Below are 15,840 nucleotides of genomic sequence, written 5' to 3'. Positions count from 1 at the left end.
GCCCCCCCCAGCCACCCCCACCCTGCCCCCCCCAGCCACCCCCACCCTGCCCCCCCAGCCACCCCCACCCTGCCCCCCCAGCCCCCCCACCCTGCCCCCCCCAGCCACCCCCAGCCACCCCCCACCCTGCCCCCCCCAGCCACCCCCACCCTGCCCCCCCAGCCGCCCCCACCCTGCCCCCCCAGCCACCCCCACCCTGCCCCTTCCGGAGGGCCATCGTCCACGCTGCCCCAGGCCCCGCATGTTCCCCACCAGCGGGCTCTGCAGGGCCGGGCCCCAGCTGCCCCTCGTGATGGCAGCTGCGGCCACCTGGGCCCTGTTAGCTCAGGCCCCGCACCCTGCACCTGGCCCCCAGCACAGGGCCCCGCGTTGGTGAGGGCCCCTCCCGGCACAGGGCCCCCCTCCCCCTGGGCCCCTCCCGGCACAGGCCCCCCCCCCGCCCCTCCCGGCACAGGCCCCCCCGCCCCTCCCGGCACAGGCCCCCCCCCCGCCCCTCCCGGCACAGGGCCCCCCCCGCCCCCCCCCCCGACACAGGCCCCCCCCCGCCCCTCCCGGCACAGGGCCCCCCCCCCGCCCCTCCCGGCACAGGGCCCCGCGGCGGTGAGGGCCCCTCCACAGGCCGCCTGTGAAAGTCCCGCACCGGGCGGTCTGCCTTCCACAACTCATCCCGCCTCGTTGGCACAGCCGCGCTGGCATCTCTACCTCTTGTCTAACGGCCCGGGCGCTGAGGTGGTCCCGCCAGCAGGTATCACCTCCCCGCGGGCCTGGCCAGGGTGTAACACCACATCCGGGGTGAGCGCACCCAAACCAATGGACTCTCCCGAGTCCACGAACCCACGTGAGGGCCCGCCCGCCCCTGGGAGGAGCACCCTCGGTGCTCAGTCCCCCGTGCTCTGCCCCCGGCCCCGCTGCTGCCGCCCGGCCCGCGGGCAGCTCCGGGGCAGAGATCCTCCCTCCCCCCCTCCCCTCCCTCCCTCCCTCAGCCCAGCCCGCTTCACTGTGGCCCGGAGCAGAGGGGGCTGAGGCCCTGACCTGGCCCAGCCGACCAGCCTGGCAGAGGGTTCACCGTGGGGACGTGGCTGCTCCCGCTGGCCCTCAGCTCTCCCAGGGGCGGGCAGGAGGGGGAGCCCCGCTGTGGCCGGCGGTAGCTTGTGATCGCCTGTGCACCACCCTCAGCCTTTCCTTTTCCCGGAGCCTCCACTGTGCTTAGCAACAGACACAGCATTTCACCGACCTTACAGTCCCCCCCCCCCCCCCCCGCCCCGGCCTCCCCTCCTGACACCTGGGACCCGCCAGTGGATCCTCTCCCACCAGTGCCACCCGGCCCTCCGCAGTCGCGGAACAGTTTCCCCGTTACCTGGTGCCGGCAGCCGCCGGAATCCACTCCTGGCGCCGCCTTCTGGGACACCCTGGGGTCCGGCGCCCCGGGGAGCAGGTTCTGGGTGAAGACTCCGATTCAGTCTGTCGGAGAGCACGCCCCGAACCAGCGCCCGGGAAGGGACGGGAGGAGAGACCGTGTCCACAGGAACCCACGTTCGGGGTAAGAGACTGGCCCTTTAAGAGCCCCGTGGACCAATCAGGGACGAGGCCTGGCCCTGGTCAAGGCGATTCCCTTCAGCTGAGAACGTTTGCAGAGACCATGGACAGCTGAGGGCTGGGAGTCAATCCCGGGGGCTCATCACGGCTGGTCCGTGCTGGGCCGTGCTGGTCCGTGCTGGTCCGTGGCTGGTCCGTGCTGGGCCGTGCTGGTCCGTGCTGGTCCGTGCTGGTCCGTGGCTGGTCCGTGCTGGTCCGTGGCTGGTCCGTGCTGGTCCGTGCTGGTCCGTGGCTGGTCCGTGCTGGTCCGTGCTGGTCCGTGCTGGTCCGTGCTGGTCTGTGGCTGGTCCGTGGCTGGTCTGTGGCTGGTCTGTGGCTGGTCCCTGGCTGGGGGGTGACGGGTGACATTCTCCAGACGTGGATGGTGGGCGTCTCCCTAATCCATCCAGGTGTTCCCGTTAATTAGGAAGCAAGTTCTTGTGCAGACAGAGAGGCGGGGAGCATGTGTCCTGTCCGATAAGGTCTGACTCAGAACCAGGATGGATGCAGGGCAGCCTGGACCGGGCCTGCGACGTGGGCCCCGCACTGGGGGATGAGTTTGTAAACGGACACAGACTCTGGAGCAAACGTGGAGCTTTTTGCCAAACTGTGCTTTTCAGAATAACACAGAATTGAAAAAGACAAAAACTATATTTGGAACAACTTTGGTATGTTAGTCTACTTTTCAACTATAATTTTATGAATTTCACATGAAGATCAAGTATTCCTGATGAGAATGTAAAACTTAATTGAGACATGTTGTAAGTGCAAATGACACGCCGAATTTCAAAGAGTTAGTATGAGAAGAAGAATGTAAAATGTATCATTAATAATTGTAAAACATTTGATTCCATGTTGAAATGATAATATGTAGATATATATTGAGTTAAATAAAATATATCACACCTATTTCTCTTGATTAATTAAAGTAAGGCTACCAGATTATTTAAAATAACTCATAAGGCTGGTGTGGCTCAATGGCTGAGCATCGACCTATGAACCAGGAGGTCACAGTTTAATTCCCGGTCAGGGCACATACCCAGGTTGCAGGCTCAATTCCTGGTGTGGGGGCATACAGGAGGCGGCCAATCAATGATTCTCTCTCATCACTGATGTGTCTATTTCTCTCTCCTTCTCCCTTCATCGATGAAATCAGTGGATAGAGCATCAGCCTGTGGACTGAAGGGTCCCAGGTTTGATTCCGGTCAAGGGCATGTATCTTGGTTGCGGGCACATCCTCAATAGGAGTTGTGCAGGAGGCAGCTGATCGATGTTTCTCTCTCATCAATGTTTCTAACTCTATCTCTCTCCCTTTCTCTCTGTAAAAAAAAAAAATCAATAAAATATATATTAAAAAAATAAAAAAGTATATTAAAACTATTAAAAAATAAAATAAAATAACTTATTTGGTTTACATTATTTCTTTTGTACAGTGATGGGGTTTAGAAGCAAGTCAGAGGCCAGACACAACCGTGCGATTTTCACATTGGCCACCAGGTGGCAACCATCTACCAGGACTGCGGTTTTCAGCAACCTGGAGGCCACCTTCAACACGAACAAACATTTTTTCCCAAGATCTATCTTCAAGGAACTTCAGAGAGAAGCATCAAGATGGGGAGACAGCTGGGAGAAAGACCTGGGAGATGAGAGAATGATTTGAACCGGGACTGTGTGTGGCCATCGCTGTGGGCTCAGCTGTGGGCTCAGCTGTGGGAGGATAAAATAGCAAACAAACTGGCAGAATTCTGCTTCTCCGGCTCCCAGGCGTGGGGGCGGTGGTGCCTGCCCCGGTCCACCCAGCACAGCTGGTGCAGGTGCCCCCGGAGTAGTGGGAGGTGCAGAAGGTGTGTGCGGTGAGGAGCCAGGAGGACGGGGAGACCTCCCTCAGCTGGGCCACTGAGAGGGGAAGGCAGCCCAGCGCAGTCCCTTGGTGGGACAAGCGGTGAATAGTTGTGGCCCTACACCCTCCAGCCCATTCCAACTGCTGGCAGCTTGGGAATGGCCCCAGTCCCCTTAGAATCCTCACTGCTGTCCAGCTGGCATGGCTCAGTGGTAGAGTGTGGACCTGTGAACCAGGAGGTCACGGTTCCATTCCCGGTCGGGGCACGTGCCTGGGTTTTGGGCTTGATTCCCGGGGGGTGGGGGGGGGGGATGGGGGAAGGGTGCAGAAGGCAGCTGATCAATAATTCTCTCACATCATTGATCTTTCTATTTCTCTCTCCCTCTCCCTCTCCCTCTCCCTCTCTCCCTCCCTCTCCTTCCTCCCCCTTCCTCTCCCTCTCTCCCTCCCTCTCCTTCTCCCCCTCCCTCTTCCCCTTCCTCTCCCTTTTCCCCTCCCTCTCCCTCTCCCTTCCTCTCTGAAATTAATAGAAACATATTAAAAAGAAAGAAAGAAAGAAAGAAAGAAAGAAAGAAAGAAAGAAAGAAGGAAAGAATTCTCCCACTGCCACCCACTTTCTCCCACTGCTGAGCTCCAGGGACTGACCCCGCTGGGGCCTGAGGCCTCCCTCCATTGCAGGACGTAGTGCTCAGGGCCCCTGGGAAATGTGCCCTCTCAGGCCACAGAGAGAGAAATCTGAGGGCCTCAGTGAAATCCACAGACTGGAGCTTCAATAAGAAAAAACAATGGCTCAAAACCCTCCACTGTGTTTAAATCTCTGAGTATAGCATTCTCCTACAGAACAAAATTAATTGGGTCACTTTTGGGGGGTGACAGAGAACAAATTCATTCTCTTAAACATCCATAAAGGGAAAACCGTAAAAACACAAAATCTGTGAAGGATAAAGAAGGAAGCGTAGACCCTGCATGAGCAGCACAACTGGATAACTCCGCGGTCAGCAAGCTGAGGCTCCCGAGCCACACGCGGCTCTCTGGCCCCTTGAGTGTGGCTCTTCCACAAAATACCACGGCCTGGGCGAGTCTATGTTGAAGAAGTGGCGTTGGGAGAAGCTTAGTTTAAAAAATTGGGCTCTCAAAAGAAATGTCAATCGTTGTCCTGTTGGTATTTGGCTCCGTGGACTCATGAGTTTGCCGACCGCTGGGATGACTGATGAAAGGTGGGAAGCAGGAAGGGTGAGCACCAGATGCTTGTTCTGGGCCCTGGGTGTGGAGGGGGCTAACGGCAGAGGAAGGCGCCGGGGGGCATGTCCTGTGGTGGAGGGAGGAGCCTCACGGCTATGGACTGCCTAAGCCTGGCCTGGGACTCCTGCCTTCCGGAAAGCTGCATGGGCCAGAGCTGGCTCCAGCAAGCAGGACCCGAATTCGACCCCAGAGAAGATGAGATACAAAGACAGCGTCCTGAGAAGGCAGGGGTGGCTGGGTGTTGTAGGGATACCTGCACCCTGGACCGTGAGTGGTAATGCCGCCCCCTGCTGGGTAACAGGGAAACTGCAGCCCCACACCCCCCCTCAGCCACACATACACTGGAGCCAGCGTTTCTGTACAGATGCTTTTATTGGGGACACGCAGGGCCGGGGGGCGGGGCCGGGGCCTCAGTTGTTGGCCAGGATCTCCTGCACCCAGGGCATGAGCTCGGTGACCCGGGCGTACACGGCGGGCGTGGAGGTGGAGCAGACGCCGCTGCCCCAGGACACGATGCCCACCAGGGTCCAGGCGCCATCCTTCTGGCAGACCAGGGGGCCGCCGGAGTCACCCTGCAGGAGAGGAGAGGGCTGGGGTCCGAGCCTGAGAGGCTGCTGGGGCCCCAGGGCGCCCTGACCTGGCTGGGCCCGGGCTGGAGGGCTGCTGAGAAAGGGCCACACGTGTGGGCAGTGGCCGGCCCGGGACACTGAGATCTGGTCAAACCTGCTACCTGCGACCTGCTCCTGGAGGGCCTGGCAGGGGGCCTCCCCGCCCAGCCCGGCCACCCCTGTAGAATGGGCTGGACCATCCCGCCCACGGGTTTGGGGTGATATCAGACACCCCTGGACCAGCCCACCAGGTTGGGGTGATATCAGACACCCCTGGAAAGCCCAGAGTGAGCCTTCCCGGCTGGTCACAGGGCAGGGAGGGAGGTTAAGCAGGAGGAGGATGGCCAGACCGGGGCAGGTGAGATGGGGTGAGGGGGACCTGAGGCCCGGGCGCCGTACCATGCAGGAGGAGACGCCGCTGGCGCCAGCGCAGACCATCACGTCGGTGATCTTGTTGCCCCAGAACTTCTTGCACTCGGCGTTGGACAGGAGGGGCAGGGCGGCCTGCTGCAGCTTCTCAGGGGTCTTGTTGGCTGGAGGGGGCGGGCGAGGGGGGAGGATCAGGGCTTCTTGCCCCACAGCCTGCCCGGGCCTGCCCGCCCCCTGCAGGGCCTCATCCTCAGCTACACGATGACGTGGACACAGAGTCCCCCTCCCTCAGGCCCCACCGGCATCTGTGGGGCCCGGCTCCTCTCTGCTCCACCCCAACAGCCCCTGGGCGATGGCGGAGGGGAGTGTCTCCTTTCTGGGACCCCCATTCCTGCTGCCTCTGTCCTGCTCATGGGCCAGCGGGGAGGGAGCTGGAGCCTGAGGAGGACTGAGGAGGCTGGAGGGGCATCAGGCCGAGCCAGCAGCAGGGGAGGGAGACCAGGCCCCCCTCTCAGAATCGGAACCGAACCTGGACCTCACTGCCAGCGCTGATGGCCTCGAGCTGGCCGCCCCCCCTCCTGGCACCCCGGGAAAAGCGGGGGCAGGGGGGAGGGTGCAGGTGAGCCAGGCCTGCGGGTGCCTGGGGGTTTCTCAGCGTCTGAGGGTCCGAGTTTGTGCGCTAAGCCCCGCCCTCACTCATGTAGAGAAATGGAAGATTGCCTAGCTGGTTTGGCTCCCTGCATAGCACGTCGGCCTCTGGACTGAAGGGTCCCGGGTTTGATTCCAGCCAAGGGCACAGGCCTGGGTTTCAGGCTCAATCCCCAGGAGGGGGCGTGCAGGGGGCAGCCAGTCAGTGACTCTCATCACTGATGTTTCTCTCTCTCCTTCTCCCTTCCTCTCTAAAATCAATAAGATATATTTTTTAGGAAAAGAAAGGGAAGATCTGTGACTCGGATGGGATGTGGGACAAACCCCGGAGCCCGGGCCCGCCTGTGGGCCTCACCGTTGTACTTGGTCTTGCCCCAGCCAGTGGTGGCGCACAGGCTGCCGGCCGGGAAGTCGTCACCGGCCTGGGGCAGGCACACGGCGGACACGGTCTGGGAGAAGCGGGCGGGCGTGGCCAGCTTCAGCAGCGTGATGTCGTTGCGGACGGTCAGCATGTTGAACTTGGGGTTCTTGAACACCTGGGGGCGGGCGGGCCGCGGAGGTGAGGCCCTGGGTCACCCTGCCGCCTGCCGCTGTCCAGGAGCCGGCTCTCCCCGCCCCCCAGAGCCGGGTGCACCCCCACCCCGTCCCCCACCCCGTCCCCCGCCCCACCGGAGCCCCCGGTCGCCGGTACCTTGGCGATCTTCAGGACCTGGATGTCCTCCTCATCGGAGCCCTGGTCAAACTCGCCGGCCACGACCTGGTGGGAGGTCCTGGCGGGAGATGTGGGGGTGAGGGACCCAGCCCCCGCCCGCCCCCCACCCGGCCCCCCTCCCCGATCCGGCCCGGCCTCACTTGACCCCACAGTGGGCGGCGGTCACCACCCAGTCCTCGCTGATGAGGGAGCCCCCGCAGAAGTGGAAGCCGGTTTTGTCCTGGAGGACGGAGGGGAGAGATCAGCGCCGGCTGGACCCCGGCGGCCGCAGGGGCCCCCCAACCCCGCGGGCCCCTCGCTCACCTGCAGGGACACCTGCCAGGGCCAGGAGCCGGGGACGGCGTCCTCCCCATTGACGATCCTGGACAGGCCGCTCAGCACAGGGTGGATGGCGGGGACCCCGCAGCCTGGGTGCGGGGACGGGAAGAGGGTGAAGCAGCCCCACAAGCCCTCCGCTCCCTCCAGCCTCCGCCTGCCTCTCTGTCGAGGCCCGCAGGTGCAGGGAAGGGGACTCAGAGCTCCCTGCTGACAGGCCCTGGGGTTTGCTCCGGACGGAGCCCCTCTGAGCCTCCCCGCCTCCTCCCGGGCCTGGCTGCTCCCCGCACACTCACCGAAGGCGGCTCCCACGAGGGCGAAGCAGGAGAGGAACCAGAGGAAGGCCATGTTGCTCCGAGTGGCAATGTGCAGAGCCTGGGGCGAGGGCTCCTTTTATGCGCCCCGGGGCCCCTCACCCCCCCGGGCCCTGCCCAGTCAGAGGGGCCGGAGCGCCACCGCCCCCTTCTCCGGGGACCTTGGCGATAAGTGGGGGCCAAGCCCCTCTGGCAGCCAGGCTGGCTCTCAGCCGGGGACAGGCCAGCCCCTGGGAAAGGGGCAGCTGCCCGCCCGGCATCAGCCGCAGACTGGGCGACACCGGCCTTCCCGGGCGCCATGGCCAGGCCAGCATCGCACCGCGGACCCGAGAGTTAACGCAAAGAAGCCCCTGGTCATAGCTGGGAGGCCTCCAGCCCCAGAACCGCAGGCTGCGGTTCTCAGCAGAGTGTTCAATGCACCCCTCCTCAGAGACGGAGGATTACACAGATAGTCTGGGTTCTCCAGGGGGCCCCTCGAAGCCAGCCCAGCCAGGCAGCCTCAGGGCGAGAGTGAGGGTGCTCGGGGGCCGAAGGGGTCCCTCCACGGTGACCGGCAGCAGCTCACAGTTGCTACCACTGGGCTCCACGGATTCTCTTCTGCGATAACTCACCGTGGAAGGAGCTAGTCCTGCCGGAAAGCTTTCCTCTCAGAAAAGGAGGCTTTGGTTCCACATCCTTAGAGGACGTGTTGAGGAAACTGAGAAGAAATGACTTGCCGAAACCGTTTTGGCTCAGTGGATAGAGCGTTGGCCTGCGGACTGAAGGGTCCCAGGTTCGATTCCGGTCAAGGGTATGTGCCTTGGTTGCGGGCACATCCCCAGTGGGGGTCATGCAGGAGGCAGCTGATCGATGACTCTCTCTCTCATCAATGTTTCTAACTTTCTATTTCTCTCCCTTCCTCTCTGGAGAAAATCAATAAAATATATTTTAAAAAAGAAAAAGAAATAAGTTCATTGTCACAGAACGAGAAAAGGACAGGCGTGTGTGTGCATCGGCTACGAATGGCGCCTGGGTGCAGGCTCCCCCTCCCCCTGGCCAGGCACCCACAGGAACAGAGCACGCACCACCCTGGCCTTCGGGGGTCTGGGGCCCCAGGGAGAGGCAGGTGCTAGACAGTAAGAATATGATGCTTTTTGTGGCGTTATTTACAATAGCCAAGACATGAAAGCAACCCACGTGCCGCCCATAGATGGCGGATAAAAAGGCTGTGGTACATGTATGCAGTGGAATATTACTCGGCCACAAAAAAGAATAGTGTCACCATTTGTGACACCATGGATGGACCTCGAGGGTGTTATGCTAAGTGAAATTAGTCAGTCAGAGAGACACTGATGCCACAAGCTTTCCCTTACACGTGGGATCTAAAAACAAAACAAACAAACAGCATAGAAACAGACCCATAGGTACAGAGAACAGACTGATGGTCGCCAGACAGGAAGGAGGTTAGGGGACTGGGGGAAAGGTGAAGGGATGAAGAAGTACAGAACGGGGGTGGCTGGGGAGGAGGGGACTGGAAGAGACTAACCACAGAACACATGTGCACAGCCCATGGACACACAAAAGCGCATAGGGAGACATGGGGCAGGGTGGGGGGTGGGTGGAGGGAGGCAAGAAGGGAGAAAATGGGAGACCTCTGTAACACTGTCAACAATAATAATAAAAAAAAAAAAGTACAGATCGGTTGTTACAGAATAGGCATGGGGGTGTAAAGTGCAGCATAGGAAACACAATCAAAAATGTTATAACCGTGCATGGTGCCAGGTGAGCACTGTAAATACAGTGGGGAACCACTATGTAAAGTGCCTGATGGTCTAACCACTAAGCTGCATGTACACCTGAAACCATCCTATATAATAAAAGGCTAATATGCAAGTTACAGAACAACCGGTCGGTCGCGATGACGTGCACTGACCACCAGGGGGCAGATGCTCAATGCAGAGCTGGCCATGGTGGCCAGTGCGCTTCCACAGGGGGAGCGCAGCGGGGGTGGTGGGAGCCTCTCTCGCTTTAACAGCAGCACTAAGGATGTCCTACCGACGGCTTAGACCCGTGGGGAGTGGGCCTAAGCCGTCAGTCAGACATCCCCCGAGGGCTCCCAGACTGCGAGAGGGTGCAGGCCAGGCTGAGGGGCCCCCCTCCCCCCTGCCACCCAGCCACCAGGCCTCCTAGTACAAAATAAAATTGGAAGGAAAAGAATAATATCCTGGTGTCCAGTAACTGGGAAGAGGGCCTGGGGACGCTGCTGCAGACAGTCCCCCGTGGGCCTCGCTGATGAGAAGCTTTGAGGACAGACTTGGCGGGCGGGCGGACTCTCGCGGCACCTCCGGGGCCTGTGGTCACGGTCCCCGGGGGGAGGGGGGGAGAGGGTGGTCAGGGGGAGCGGGAAGTGTCCCCAGTCCTGATCTGAACTTGAGTGGCTTTGAAGTTTTGTCTTTGATTCGTGGATTTGTTTTTTTTGTTTTTTGTTTTCAGGGTTGCATGCTCTCTGCAGGCGGGTTATTAAAAATGTTTAGTTATGCTGAAACTGGTTTGGCTCAGTGGATAGAGCGTCGCCCTGCGGACTGAAAGGTCCCGGGTTCGATTCTGGTCAAGGGCATGTACTTGGGTTGTGGGCACATCCCCGGTGGGGGGTGTGCAAGAGGCAGCTGGTCGATGTTTCTCTCTCATCAATGTTTCTAATTCTCTGTCCCTCTCCCTTCCTCTCTGTAAAAAATCAATAAAACATATTTAAAAACATTTTAAAATAAAAATGTTTAGTGAGCCACACCCGTTGGGCAGAGCCCTGACCACGGAAACGGTGGCACAGCTCAGCGAAGAGGGGCTCCTGAGGCCTGAGCCCGCTCGGTGCTAAGGGCTGATGGGGCCAAATTTCAGGAACACGGGGAGCGGGACAGCCGCTGTTTCCTAGCTGGGTCTGAAGCTTTTTGGCGTTTCCACCTGCCGTGTGTGGCCCCCGGGGATGTCCTGGCTGAGCGTGGGCCTGGCGCTGAGCATCAGGAATCCATATTTAAATTCCAGGGTAATTCACTGAAATATTGACATTTGCTGGTCGCTTTCCCCCCTTCACTCATTCCAAGCAGGCAGCCAAGCCATTGGTACTTTTCTGGACTCGGGGGCTTTTCCAGAGCAGAACACAGAGGCAGCCTGTCCCTGGCCCTCGGGTCGGAGCCCGTAAACCCTCAGCCGACGAGAATGGAGGATGTGGCCTCAGCAGGGGTGTGCGCGTGCCTGTGATGTGTTTTCCTCTTTGAGCAATTCCTCTGCCCCCCAACCCCCGCCCCATTCCAACCAAAGCCTGAGGTGAGCACAGCGCTGTTGGCGGGAATGTGAAATGGTGCTGTCACTGTGGAAACATCTGGAAAAAATTAGGCAGCTCTACCACAGGTTCTGCAGCTCCACTTCCGCATGAATCCCCCCACGAATTAAAAGCAGGGTCTCAAAAGGCCTGCACACCCATGTTCCCAGCCCTGGGAGGGCCCAGGGCCCCGCCCCCAGCGGAGGCCACTGCAGCTGACGGCTCCCAGGCCTCTGCCACCTGTGCACCGGGGTGCAGGGCCGGCCAGCTGTCTGCTCCCAACGCCACTGCCAGGGCCACGGGTCGCCTCAGGCCACCGCGGGCCCCTCCCCCACCCGTCCTGCCCTTCCCCCGCTCGGGCCCCCCCATGGGGATGAGGGGGTGCACACACCTGGGCGATCTGGGGCCCGGCTCTGCAGTGTCTCCCCCAGGGCTCTGCTAGGGGCACCCCTTGGTCACCCAGCCCGGCCTCCTGACCCCCAGGCTCTGCCCTCGTGTGCCCTCTGCCTGGCCGCTGCCGGGACCCGTACTATGAGCACCCCGTTTTGCATTTACAGAAACAGGGTCCGAGCGGCTCTGGTGCCGATACCTGCCTGCGAACCCCCTACACTACGATGCAATAGGAACCGAGAACAGCCACGACGGGTTATCTTCCCTGTGCGTTTTGGGGGGCAGCCCCCCCCTCCACGTCTTTTCCCCCCCCCGGGTTGCCGATTGCCGGGAAAGGGCCCCACCGCCCACCCTGTTGTCCGAGCCAGAAGCAGGCCTCCGGGCTCACAGGGTCCCGCCTGGTCCAGCCTGCTTCTGTGGGGGCGACAGCAGGGGCCCCCGAGTGGGCCCTGGGCCCAGGTCCGTGTGGCCGGCAGTGGGCGAGGGACACGCCGATGTGGAAGCAGGGCCTCCCTGAGCCTCCGGGACATCCGTCCCCGAAACGCAGGGCCCACTCAGCTGCCGGCCACCTGGCCCCCACCGCACCTCCGAGCTGCACTTTCCCTACTCATCAGTCCACAGAGCCAACTATCAACAGGACGACGACTGACGTTTTTTTTGGAGAGCCGAATTTTTTAAACTTAGACTTCTTCTAACGCCACTTCTTCAAAAACAGACTCGCCCAGGCCGTGGTATTTTGTGGACGAGCCACACTCAAGGGGCCAAAGAGCCCCAGGTTTGCCGACCACGGTCCTCTTCAATCACACCGCACGGGGCTTTTGAAGAACTTATAGACCAACTACATTACTGGTCCGGGGCCCTTAGACGGAGAGAGACGAGGCTGCGGGCCCCACCCCACCCCCCGGCCTGACTGCTGCCACAGGGCCCCTCCTGAGGCAGGCCTCGGGGCGAAGACCAGCCGTGACACCTCATTTCCCCTTGGCTGCGAGTCAGGGTCCGCCTACCCCGGCCCCCACTTTGCCTTGACCCCGGCCCTGAGCACACACACGTGGCCGCAGCTGCTGCTGTCCCAGGCGGGCCCGCTTGGGCACATCCTGTCCACGCTGGCACACGCCCAGGAAAATGACGGTCACCCCAAGGCCCCCAGATAACAGCCCGGGGCGCGGGGATAAAACGGGCGCCTCCCAGGCCAGAGCCCTGCACCTCCCCGACTGACACCATGGCCTCCCTCTGGCTCCTCTCCTGCTTCGCCCTCCTGGGCTCAGCCTTCGGTGAGCGCCGGGGCGGCAGCAGCCGGGGGGCCGTCCCCCCAACCCCGGGCCCCCTCCCAGTCCAGTCCTGCAGGTGGCGTGAGGCCCAGCAGCCCCATGTCTGTAATGCAGACGCTGGGAAGACTGGATCAGACCAGCCGTGTGAGGGCCGGGGAGGCGACCGCTGCTCCGAGGGCTGCCCCGGGCCTCACACCTGGGCAGGGGACAGGGGAGACAATCCCGAGGGGACAGGAAGCTCTCTGAAGAGCTGGTGATTCCCAAACTGATTCAGATAGTGAGCAGGTAGACGGGCCCACCAGCCCTTCTAAACTCCTGTGTGCCGAGGGCTATGTGCCCAGAACAACCCCGAGCTTTACCTGTTAACTCATCTTGTATCCTTACGCCAGCTCGGCGAGGTTAGCAACTGTACGGTCCCATTTTGTTGACGGGAAAACTGAGGCTCAGCGGCTAAGCGAGGCGATGATGGGGCTGGGTTCCAATCCCAGCCCTGCACCACCTCACCCTCAGCCTGCCGGGCTGGTCTGGGCCGAAGCCCGGGGCACACCGAGTTCTCCCTGCGGATTCACGGGGCAGTGGGACCTGGGTGGGGGGCCCAGAGGCGGGCCCTCACCTCGCACTCCCCTCAGGCTGCGGGGTCCCCGCCATCCACCCTGTGCTGAGCGGCCTGTCCAGGATCGTCAATGGGGAGGACGCCGTCCCCGGCTCCTGGCCCTGGCAGGTGTCCCTGCAGGTGAGCGAGGGGCCCGCGGGGTTGGGGGGCCCCTGCGGCCGCCGGGGTCCAGCCGGCGCTGATCTCTCCCCTCCGTCCTCCAGGACAAAACCGGCTTCCACTTCTGCGGGGGCTCCCTCATCAGCGAGGACTGGGTGGTGACCGCCGCCCACTGCGGGGTCAGGTGAGGGCCTGGGGTCCCCAGGAATCCACTGGGGTGGGAGGAGGGCCTTCTGAACTCCATTCCTTCCTTCCCCAACTGGAAATGTGTAGAAAACTCAGGTCTTGTTGGCCTCCCAGGAGTCACTGGAAGGAAACACTCAGGCTGTGGCACGTCCTGGGGCAGCTGTTGACATTCTGAGCTCCCGTCTGATCAGTGTGTGCAAGCACGCGCGCGCGCGCACACACACACACACACACACACACCCATTCATATACCTGCACACACATGCACTCACTACACACACACCCCCCATGTGCCTGCACACACACATGCCCTCACCCTCACCACCTCAGCAGGAATGCCCTCCTCTCTCCTCAGAACCTCCCACGTGGTTGTGGCCGGGGAGTTTGACCAGGGCTCAGACGCCGAGGACATCCAGGTGTTGAAGATCGCCAAGGTATGCGGCCCGCGCCGGCAGGCAGGCTGACGGGCTGGGCCACCATCCTGAGAACCCCGTCCCCAGTCCCCCATGCAGATGGGCAAAGCAGAAAGCAGGGGTGCTCCGTGCAGGGGGTGGGCACCTCCGGCCTGGGCCCCGGGGAGGCGCTGCCGAGCTGAGAGCCCCGAGGCCGGAGGGGAGGCAGGCATGGGGGTGGCCCTGCCCTGCGCTCCTTCCCGGACCCCAACCGTGTCCGCCCGCCCGCCCGCCCGCCCGCCCCTAGGTGTTCAAGAACCCCAAGTTCAACATGTTCACGGTCAACAACGACATCACGCTGCTGAAGCTGGCCACGCCCGCCCGCTTCTCCCAGACCGTGTCCGCCGTGTGCCTGCCCGACGAGGCCGATGAATTTCCCGCCGGCAGCCTGTGCGCCACCACCGGCTGGGGCCTGACCAAGTACAACAGTGAGTGACCGCGGGCGGGCGGGCGGCCGGGCGGGCAGCGGGCAACTGGGGCTGCGGGTGCTGACGCCCAACGGGCCCTTCCAGACGCCAAGACCCCCGACAAGCTGCAGCAGGCCGCCCTGCCCCTCCTGTCCAACGCCGAGTGCAAGAAGTTCTGGGGCAACAAGATCACCAACCTCATGGTCTGCGCCGGCGCCAGCGGCGTCTCCTCCTGCATGGTACGGCGCCCGGCCCGCTCTGCACCCCTCCCATCCCTCCTTGCGGCAGGAATCCCCTCCTCGCTTGCTCTTCAGAGCCTCCCGCCTGCCTGCCTGTGGCCGGGACGGGCTCAGGCCAGAGCCCAGGCAGGGGCGAGGGCAGAGGGCGGTGAAGAGCAGGCAGGCTTCTTTCTGGGTGCTCCTAGCTGAGGCCCGGAAGGACCTCCCGGGGGGGCACCACTGACCTGGATGGGGCTTGGAGCCAGCACAGTGCGAGATCCCATGGAGGTCGAGCAAACGGCACCGCCTGGAGCTCTGCAGGGCACCGCCTGGGCGGGAACGGGGCCCCGGGCTCCAGAGCAGCCCCTTCTCACTGTGGCCCCAGCTTTCCTCTTGCCAATCAAACCAGCGCTGTGAGCCTCCATCACAGAACCTCCCTCTGGGGTGGCCCCGACTTCTAGGGCATGGGCTGGAGGAGCTGCCCGGGTTCTCACAATCCTTTCGGGCGGCGGCTGCTGGGTCCCGGGCTGCCAGGCCTGGACTGGGCTCTGGGCCCCATCCAGGGGCCTCTGGGCCAGGCCGCCTGGGCAGCCAGACCCCAGCCCTCTCCTCCTCCTGCAGGGTGACTCCGGCGGCCCCCTGGTCTGCCAGAAGGACGGATCCTGGACCCTGGTGGGCATCGTGTCCTGGGGCAGCGGCACCTGCTCCACCTCCAGCCCCGGCGTGTACGCCCGGGTCACCGAGCTCATGCCCTGGGTGCGGCAGATCCTGGCCGAGAACTGAGGCCCCGGCCCCGCCCTGGCCTCCCCGCCAGCCCTGCTCCCCCACAGCTCAATAAACCCGTGGAAACACACCGATGGCGTCTGTCTCTTGTGTCAGGGCCCGCAGGCCTCTCTGCTCCTGAACTCGGGCCTTCACTCCCCCTGGTGCAGCGGGTCCAGGGAGGGCCCTTCGCCACCTCCCCAGAGAGTGGCAGGAAGAGCACAGGCAGATGAATGGGACCTCGGCCCCTGGGCTGCGGGACGCTCACCACCCGCCCCCTGCTCAGTGCACGGCCTGGCCTGGCGCTGGGCGGGGTGTGTGTGTGTGTGTGTGTGTGTGTGTGTGGCATCCGGAGGATGGCCTGCTGCTGGCCCCACATTTGTGGCTCCGGGACCCCCTCCCCCCCCGGAGCTGCCCCCTGGCGGTCTCTCCCAGGCCTACGAGCGCCTCTGGAGGGGACCCACCACACTCAGGGGTTAATGAGGGGACTGCTGCCCTTTCCCGGCTGCTTCTGTCCCATCAGAGAA

At 62.4% G+C, this 15,840-nt stretch overlaps 2 protein-coding genes across 2 annotated transcripts; one reads left to right on the top strand and one right to left on the bottom strand.

Annotated features, from left to right (window-relative positions):
- Positions 1 to 5,013: 5,013 nt before the first annotated feature.
- LOC118720506 (chymotrypsinogen B) lies at positions 5,014 to 7,762 on the bottom strand. Its single transcript, XM_036440496.2, has 7 exons — positions 7,606 to 7,762; positions 7,298 to 7,401; positions 7,135 to 7,214; positions 6,974 to 7,052; positions 6,638 to 6,818; positions 5,665 to 5,798; positions 5,014 to 5,229 (listed from the first exon to the last, which is right to left on the bottom strand). Exons 1-7 carry the CDS (start codon positions 7,655 to 7,657, stop codon positions 5,068 to 5,070), a joined length of 792 nt encoding a protein of 263 aa, XP_036296389.1. The 5' UTR covers positions 7,658 to 7,762; the 3' UTR covers positions 5,014 to 5,067.
- A 4,661-nt stretch (positions 7,763 to 12,423) lies between these two features.
- LOC118720507 (chymotrypsinogen 2) lies at positions 12,424 to 15,402 on the top strand. Its single transcript, XM_036440497.2, has 7 exons — positions 12,424 to 12,579; positions 13,206 to 13,309; positions 13,393 to 13,472; positions 13,830 to 13,908; positions 14,174 to 14,354; positions 14,439 to 14,572; positions 15,173 to 15,402. The coding sequence occupies exons 1-7, from the start codon at positions 12,528 to 12,530 to the stop codon at positions 15,332 to 15,334; spliced, it is 792 nt and encodes a 263-aa protein (XP_036296390.1). The 5' UTR covers positions 12,424 to 12,527; the 3' UTR covers positions 15,335 to 15,402.
- Positions 15,403 to 15,840: the final 438 nt, after the last annotated feature.

The sequence above is a fragment of the Pipistrellus kuhlii genome, unplaced genomic scaffold (assembly GCF_014108245.1).
Source record: "Pipistrellus kuhlii isolate mPipKuh1 unplaced genomic scaffold, mPipKuh1.p scaffold_m20_p_17, whole genome shotgun sequence".
Taxonomy (NCBI): domain Eukaryota; kingdom Metazoa; phylum Chordata; class Mammalia; order Chiroptera; family Vespertilionidae; genus Pipistrellus; species Pipistrellus kuhlii.
Note: the sequence above shows the minus strand (reverse complement) of the source record. Positions and strands in the feature narration are given on the sequence as shown.

What these genes read in the sequence shown, in the direction of transcription:
- LOC118720506 (XM_036440496.2), bottom strand. Translation starts at nt 7,657, where the DNA reads ATGGCCTTCCTCTGGTTCCTCTCCTGCTTCGCCCTCGTGGGAGCCGCC. An exon ending in GCCGCCCACTGTGGGGTCAA is followed by an intron (nt 7,053 to 7,134) that starts GTGAGGCCGGGC and finishes ATCTCCCGCCAG; the next exon opens with GACCTCCCACCAGGTCGTGG. An exon ending in GGGCAAGACCAAGTACAACG is followed by an intron (nt 5,799 to 6,637) that starts GTGAGGCCCACA and finishes CGCCCCCTCCAG; the next exon opens with CCAACAAGACCCCTGAGAAG.
- LOC118720507 (XM_036440497.2), top strand. Translation starts at nt 12,528, where the DNA reads ATGGCCTCCCTCTGGCTCCTCTCCTGCTTCGCCCTCCTGGGCTCAGCC. An exon ending in AGGTGTTGAAGATCGCCAAG is followed by an intron (nt 13,909 to 14,173) that starts GTATGCGGCCCG and finishes GCCCGCCCCTAG; the next exon opens with GTGTTCAAGAACCCCAAGTT. An exon ending in GGGCCTGACCAAGTACAACA is followed by an intron (nt 14,355 to 14,438) that starts GTGAGTGACCGC and finishes GGGCCCTTCCAG; the next exon opens with ACGCCAAGACCCCCGACAAG.